Source organism: Phragmites australis, chromosome 13 (genome assembly GCF_958298935.1).
Source record: "Phragmites australis chromosome 13, lpPhrAust1.1, whole genome shotgun sequence".
Taxonomy (NCBI): Eukaryota; Viridiplantae; Streptophyta; class Magnoliopsida; order Poales; family Poaceae; genus Phragmites; species Phragmites australis.
In genome coordinates this window covers 14,532,731-14,540,383 of record NC_084933.1, presented here as the reverse complement: position 1 = coordinate 14,540,383, position 7,653 = coordinate 14,532,731, and the positions used below count along the sequence as shown (strand labels likewise).

The window sequence follows — 7,653 nt, the reverse complement described above, 5'->3', positions numbered from 1 at the left end:
CTTTCCCTTCTGATATTGCCTTTTTTTAAAGGGGCTCAATCACTAATCTCCTCCTCTATATGATTTAATCTAAGAGACTGTTAGGTATGACTCATGATTTTGATTGCAGTGAAATAAAAGAAGTGATAGTCCTCGATCATAACACCCACCGCACATTAGCGCACGAAAAGATGTGACATAATTGGCAAAAAAAATGATAAATAGATGAGAAAAAGAAACAAGAGAACTATAGAGAAAATCGGTTCCACCAATTTAGAGTCTTTATTGTTTAAACCGTGATCTATCCTTGTCAGGATGAATCGAAGCCTAGTTCAATTTATAATTTATCAGTGGATCCAAAAGAATTGACAGAGATCAGCAATCTAAAGCAATTCTAACTCCTCAATTCATTGCTCAATTAAAATATCAGCTGGCTTTTCTTGAAAATCACCATCAAGAGAGTTTAAAATTTATGGCTAACCATGTTTAAGTCATACTTTTGTTACCGTGCTATAAAAATATTTTTTTATTCCTTTTCCTTTCTTTAATAATTTTTCAGCTATTCGTTTAAGTACTATGCATAACAATATCAATAAAATCTAACCTCTCACTACGATTCTACTAAAATATAATTTAAATAAATATAAATAACGATCTCATATATCTAAAAATCATGTGACAACGATACATAACAATCTTACGATGGATGAAACTGATTGGGAAAACATGAATCTAACGGTAGCGGAAGAAAGGGGCACTAGAATAGGCCAGCAATAAACCCCCTGGCTTTTTAGTGAAGAAAAGGAGAATTTTCTCCTAATGTTCCGGCAAAAAAGAATTTTCTCCTAACCTGCCGAGCTCGCCTGCTTCTCTTCTCCCGCTCGTCCTTCTCCTACCCTCCCCTTGCTTTCCCCAACAAACCCTAAGCCGAGCACTCAACCCCTCCCCGTCTCCGTCCCCGCAGACCACGCGGGCTCTCGCTCGGAGCGACTGACCGGCGGCCGGGATCCCCAGGGCTCTAGTTGGGTCCCGGAAGCGTCTCAGTTCGTGGTGGGAGGCCGGGGAATGGCGGAGAAGGAGGGGGCGAAGGTGGAGGGGGAGGAGAGGGAGCGGGAGAGGGAGAGGGAGGGGGAGGCGGAGGAGGTGGAGGTCAAGTTCCGGCTCTTCGACGGCTCCGACATCGGCCCGGTCCGCTGCAACGCCGCTGCCACCACCGTCGCCGCCCTCAAGGACCGCGTCGTCGCCGACTGGCCCAAAGGTTCTAAAATATTCATTTTTTCTTGGCTCTGGGACTCTCGCGAGACGTGATGTGGTGCGCCGCCAGTTTATGTGCAGTTCCCGTGCAAGCTATCGTGCCTATGTGATCCATAGTACTGCTATATTTGTAACTTTTTTAGGTTGCTATTCTTTGTTCGTCCGTGGCAAGAGGAGATAGAAATAAAGGGCTTTGAGGGGGGATGAGCAAGCTTCTTGCTTCTTTAGATTTGCTTGTTTGATTACTACATGGTTTTGGTGCTTGTCCAATTTGGGAAAAAGGAAGGGGTGCCTCTATTCTTAGGAAGCACTCCTTCTGTTGGGATTCTAAACTGATTTAAATTGGAAGTATTGAATACGTAGAAGAAACATTTGCAGTCACCGTAATAAAGCATAGAATATACTGGCAGCAAGAAAATAACTAGGAATTATTTTTTCCCTGGTGGCTGCATTGTTAGTACATGGAGTGGAAGATTAGCTGGAGATCTTTGACACCTCACCGGGGATTGTCCGATGGAACAATAGGCTTTGCTCAGAACCATGATGTATGTCACGCATGGTATCAGTGTTTACCATTGGATGCTTAGGTAGTATCTTGGGAATTATTAATTACACTTCATGAAGAAAAAGACATGTATGCGATATAATACATGTGGGCGACCAAACTTGTGCAGGTTGCCTTTAGTTCCTAAAATTGTGCTATTATTTCCTTAAATTTCCTGGATAGAGATACCTGCTCAATTCCATTTTGGGATGCTGCTAGCTGGAGAGTGAGCCCAACATGCTCCACAAAGTTGCCCATACAGACCCCATATTAATACTTTGGAATATCCACCAAAATCCCAAATAGAAGTCTTTGATGCTCAAGTAATGAAGTACAGAGGAGGATGTGGTGTTCAAGTTGAGTACGTGTAGCTCTCATTGTCTACGGTGCCCTATGATCATCAGTGTCGTTTAAGATATGGAGGGTGAGAGGGCACTGTATCCTCTATTGCGTTTCTTGGGGAGTGCAAAATGAGTGCATGCATTTACGCTGTGAAGGTGCCATATATCTTGCTTGTTCCATGTACTTGTTGGTCTTTTACTCTTTTATGTTGATTTTGTCTGTTGTCGAAGTTTGTTGAACCTGCAGGCTTGTACTCCTGGCATTATGGATTGATGAATCAGTTTTATTTTTTGACCGAAAGATTGATGGATCAGTTTTACTTTTTTGATCGAAAGATTGTTGAATCAGTTGATCATTAAAACATCCAACATGCCATGATCTCACAAAGATGGTGCTTAATTGGACATAAAGTTTGCTTAGGATTGAATTAATTTGCATAGTAATGCCTAAAAAGTTTACCCTGGTTGCTGGCTCATTGAACGTAGGCAACTTTTCTGGGAGCTAAGGCATACATTGTCTTTGGTATTTAGTTCAGATACTGAGTTAGGAATGCTTATGTTCCTACTTGCACATTGGACATATGAGGTGTCGCTATGTGTTCTTGCTTCATCCAAGGTGTTGCTGCAGGAATAAGGGTTACATGAACAGTATTTTTTACTCTTTCTTCTCTGTTAATTCTTGAAGTTCAATTTTATGCAATAAAGTGCCTGACGTTCCTGTATGTTGCAATGTATATCAGTTCAAAATGCAGGGGTTTGTGAATGGTTTGTATTTTTTTCTGATGTCCATGCAGTATTTCTAATATCCACTATGATTTTGGTTGCAGATAAATCAATAATCCCAAAGTCTGCTAATGATGTGAAACTGATAAGTGGAGGAAAAATTCTAGAAAATGACAAGAATGTTTCACAGTGCAGAGCGCCTTTTGGTGACCTTCCCAGTAGTGCTATCACAATGCACGTTGTTGTTCAGCCATCTTCGGCCAAATCAAAACCAGGTGAGTCATAACTTGACACTTTTTTTGGTCGAAATCAATGGTTATGGATTTCTGACTGCTCTCATCCTCTGTAAAATGACTTTAAGTAGTACTTCTTTGTCTTATAATCAGAGTTTCAGTATTTCTCTTGTTGCATTGTTTTTTAAGTTTACTCTGGATTGCTTTCTTTCTCTAAGCCTCTAAGGTTCATGCTTTACCATGCTGCTATCATAGTTTGTTGAATCTATATTTTCAAGTTCTGTATATTTCCTTAATAGATAAATTGTATTAGAAATTTATAAATTTCATGAGAAGATTCATATTTGCTATTGATATGGTGTTAGAAAAGTATGCTATTAGCTGTTCCATGATTTGAAATCAATATGTAAAGCTTGCTCAGCCAGTGTGTTACAAGCTGCTCCCTAAGTTCTTCCTGCCAGGTCATAGGATCTGGTTTCTGGCTAAATTCCCTGTGGTGACTAGGACATCAAGAATAAAAGAATTACCGACAATATCTCTGTAGACTGCCTGTTCACGTTCTTTTATTAAAAGAATAAGGCAATTATCATTCAAAGCTAGCCTGAGTTAGTAACTACATGTACTAACTTTCTTATTCGGTCAACGTAGCAGTTGGAATTCAGAAGTCTGCGCTTAGCTGAGATCACCAGTTCGTTACCACAGGCTATCCTTTATGTGTCCTAAATCAATCTCAGTGTTTAGCTCTCAGTTGGAGACCATAACTTTTTCACGTGTCCTAAAAGGTTGTTGAGCTTTGATGACCACTGTTTGCTGTGTTTTCTAATCAACAAATCTTTCTTCCCTATATTATTTATTACTAGAAATTAAGAGTCCTGGTCGAGTCACATCATCAGGAAAATAATCACCATTTGATCCTATTTTTTAACAAAATCTGAACCATAAATATTCTTCTGGAATTGTGTGAGCCCCTAACAGGACTACTAAATAACTGCCCACTCTCCATTAACTGCTTTGACATGATGCCTACTAGCATGGCTCACGACCTATGGGTCACCCCTTCTGTACCAACCACAAAAAGTATTGGTTCCAAGTTGCAAGGTCTCATCACCCTATGCTTGTTGGCTTTTGTTGTTCAAGAAAAAACAGTGACTTAGAAACTAGTGTTAACTGTATTAATAAGGCATTGGTGATCGTTACATGAGTCAGGTATTGTTTTGTAACAATATTATTTCAATGTTAAAATTGTTGCACGGATATTTCAGCCAAATTAGATCTTTTGAATGCTATTTTCACAATTTAAACTCGATCCTTCTGAAGCTGCAACGAATTATTGTTCGTGCATTTTGGGTACACCATATATCTGCTAAAATTACAGAAATAAAATATGCTTAATCATGTGCCCACAGCCCCACAGCAATGCGTCGGAGGGACACCTAGTACTAATGGATGCTTGGTAACTCATCATGGATCATCCCATGATTTTCGGGGGACAACCCCATTCCTCATTTTTCTGCTAGCCTTGTGCTTACAAGGAATGAGGTGATGATAGACCAGGTTATTTCATTTCTCAAGCGAAACAAAAGGAACTGAAGAATGAGTTAGTGCTAGGACAAACTTATTCTCAAACCAATTGCCCCACAAATGAAGAAAATATGTTTCGGCATTTCAGTCATTGAAGATTGAACCCTGAGGTAGTAATTCTCGAAACAGGTTTGAACATTGAGGTATTAATGTTGGAAATATAGATATTATGTGACCTTCGTCATATGTAGTTGAAGTCCCAGATGAAGTTAAATTTTCAGAGCTTGCTAAATACTCTATGCATTGTTAAACTGATGAATCCTGGATGTCACTCTTGCAACAGATAAGAAGGCGAACAAGTTGCCCAAGACCACACGCTGCTCTTGTAGCATACTATGAACTATGAAGCTCAAGTCCACAATGCCGCCAATAATTTGTATGTCCACCAAAATTCTGCAGAGACGTGTTTGAGCAGAAAGATCGCAGAAGTTCTGTGTCATGCTCTGTTGATCCCATGATTGAGGGTGTCAAATGGCCAAAGCCGAGTTCCATATGTTGTAAGCTACTATTGTAACTGTAAGCTAGGTACAAAGAGTCGGTTCCTCTGATAGGGAGATTGTTTGTCAACTGGTTGTCTGGTTTTACCCTGCAAGATGTTCTATATGATGTACAAGATACACAGACGTACCATTCTGGGTGTAAGACCTTGTTGATTTACTTCAAGTTAAATCCGAGTTGAGGCTGTGATCGACTGTTTGATGTGTTGTTGCTTTTCTTCATCACCTCTTCATCTGTTCATACCGTATTTCCAATTTAGTACTATTCTACTTGCGCCAGCACCTATAAATGTTAGTATGGTTATAATTGCACTTGATAACTCGGAGCAGGATTGCTAAGCCATTCATCAAAACCGGACAAAATTTGCAAGGCGAATAGCCCCTGGATCGGCATCACGCGGGGGAGCAAGTATCCAAGAGTTCATGTGTTTTTGGAGATTCTTGTGCTCGAGATGCACCACACAAGTTTGGAATTGGAAGCCTGGATTCAGAGCATGAGCTCTTGATTTATAGGCTGAAAGTATGAATTTGTTGAGTTTAAATATTTGGGAATGATTCGTTTGGAAGTCTTCATATCCCAATTAGAAAGGTTTTGATTATTTTCATGTTGAGAGTAGATATTTTGCCCACCATGTTGAAACTTGAATGGGGAAATTTTAGATGAAACTTTTATATTTCGAATAGAAATAAATTTTTATGTTGAGCGCGATGGTCGGAAGCATTTCACCATCCCTCAACAGGAAGAGTGCCGCATTAACATCCCTACGTGTGCTGTTTACCTATTTTCATCACACGAGTTATCTTGGAATGCTCAAATTCTATTGCTCAGTATTGAACCAAAGATTAGCTGGTTCACAAGTACGAGTTCTATGGCACTTTAGTTAATTCTGTTACATAAAAATGGATGGCACAAATCTCGTAGCCCAAGGATTATAGGTGATTGACGTGAGGATGTAGATGTGAATCTGTGGAATACAATTCTTGGAATAATATCAGTTCATTTTAATGTAAACATAAAAAAATATGTTTTCTTGGTACCGTTTTACTGTGAAGTTCTTTTTGGTGACAGAGTACAACAAACTTTAGATTTGGGAGTGTCGACGATAAAAACAAAAAAAAGTACGTCAACTCATCGAAAATTACAAGGTGAATTATATGTAACATGATGCAGTTCTCTACCTAATTATTTCCTACAAATTCATACTTACAGAGTAGAAAAGGTGTTATATGGCCTAGACACATCAAGCAAAGACCTAACTCGGAGTTCAAGCACAAGTTGAGGCATGTTCTTGCTAAACCATTTAGCAAAAAAGAATATACTTGTCTGTCATGGCAACTGCTCGTGCTCAGCTGGTGAAGTTACGATAGACGCGCAACACGCAGACGTCAAGTTCTTTTTAATGTTGTGCACACATATTTATAAACATATGTTTATTTTTTTTAGAAATAAGAGTACAACTTGCAGAAGTACGCATATATTTATATAGACGTCTGACTGTCGACAGGTATCTCACCTTGTTAAGACACCTTAGAAGTAAATATTAAGTTTGATTCTTAATAGACAGAACCATCTCCATTAACCATCCAAACCAAGGTTCATATGTTTGTCTTTGATGTTCTTGCTTTCTTATTTTCTTTGTAGAAATATTTTTCAATAACTATTCAAAACCCCGATCATGAAGTAAATTTCTAATATATGCCAGCATTCTTCATGCACTATTTTGTCTTTTTCTTTTATGATACATTTCTAGTTATCTCTCATCGTATTTCTTTTAGCAATCATAGTGTCAAAAATATTTAGGGATAATTGTAGATTTACCACCGCTGTGAACCATTATTACAAACTTGCTACTAAAAAATTACAAAAATACTAACAGAACTGTCATTCGAGTAGCATTCTTGCAAAATATAAAAAAATAGTGGCAAATTCGTAAATGCCCCTATTTATTCTATCGCTCCTTTAGTGTGGCATAATTACAACATATTATTGCAATGACAAAATAGCTAACTAGTTCTGGTTTTGTTCCTTCATTCCTTTTAGAATGACACTATTTAATTGTGATATAAACTATTTAATTGTCATATGGGAAAACTGTAGTTGAATATTTGGGATATAATTGTGCACATCCTGAGAAAAACATGACACTATTTGTTCGTAAAAACTTGTATGGTTAACGGTACAAGCTAATATTAACACTCCCTTTTTCTCAGCTCTTGCCAAACAAGTTACGAGCGCTAGCTATCCAAAAGGCTTAGCACTTATGCGTAGGGTTTTCTTCTGCGTGATTTCTCCATTAACCTAGGAAAATTACTTACTGACTGTCGTCACATCGCTAAAACACATAATATTTCACCTCATGTTAAAGCACAGGCCCAGTTATTAGGCCACGAAATATTTTACGAATTACTTAATTAGTAGCAAATGAGATTTTTGGTATTTCAAATATCTGTTGCTTTGATTTTGCAGAATATTGCAGATGACGATCAGTTTAGACCATGGA

General features: G+C 38.5%; 1 protein-coding gene across 1 annotated transcript; it reads left to right on the top strand.

Annotated features, from left to right (window-relative positions):
* The first annotated feature begins 789 nt into the window (after positions 1 to 789).
* Positions 790 to 5,340, top strand: LOC133888661 (membrane-anchored ubiquitin-fold protein 4-like). Its single transcript, XM_062328987.1, has 3 exons — positions 790 to 1,237; positions 2,946 to 3,116; positions 4,939 to 5,340. The coding sequence occupies exons 1-3, from the start codon at positions 1,045 to 1,047 to the stop codon at positions 4,992 to 4,994; spliced, it is 420 nt and encodes a 139-aa protein (XP_062184971.1). The 5' UTR covers positions 790 to 1,044; the 3' UTR covers positions 4,995 to 5,340.
* Positions 5,341 to 7,653: the final 2,313 nt, after the last annotated feature.

What these genes read in the sequence shown, in the direction of transcription:
- LOC133888661 (XM_062328987.1), top strand. Translation starts at nt 1,045, where the DNA reads ATGGCGGAGAAGGAGGGGGCGAAGGTGGAGGGGGAGGAGAGGGAGCGG. An exon ending in CGTCGCCGACTGGCCCAAAG is followed by an intron (nt 1,238 to 2,945) that starts GTTCTAAAATAT and finishes TTTTGGTTGCAG; the next exon opens with ATAAATCAATAATCCCAAAG. An exon ending in TTCGGCCAAATCAAAACCAG is followed by an intron (nt 3,117 to 4,938) that starts GTGAGTCATAAC and finishes CTCTTGCAACAG; the next exon opens with ATAAGAAGGCGAACAAGTTG.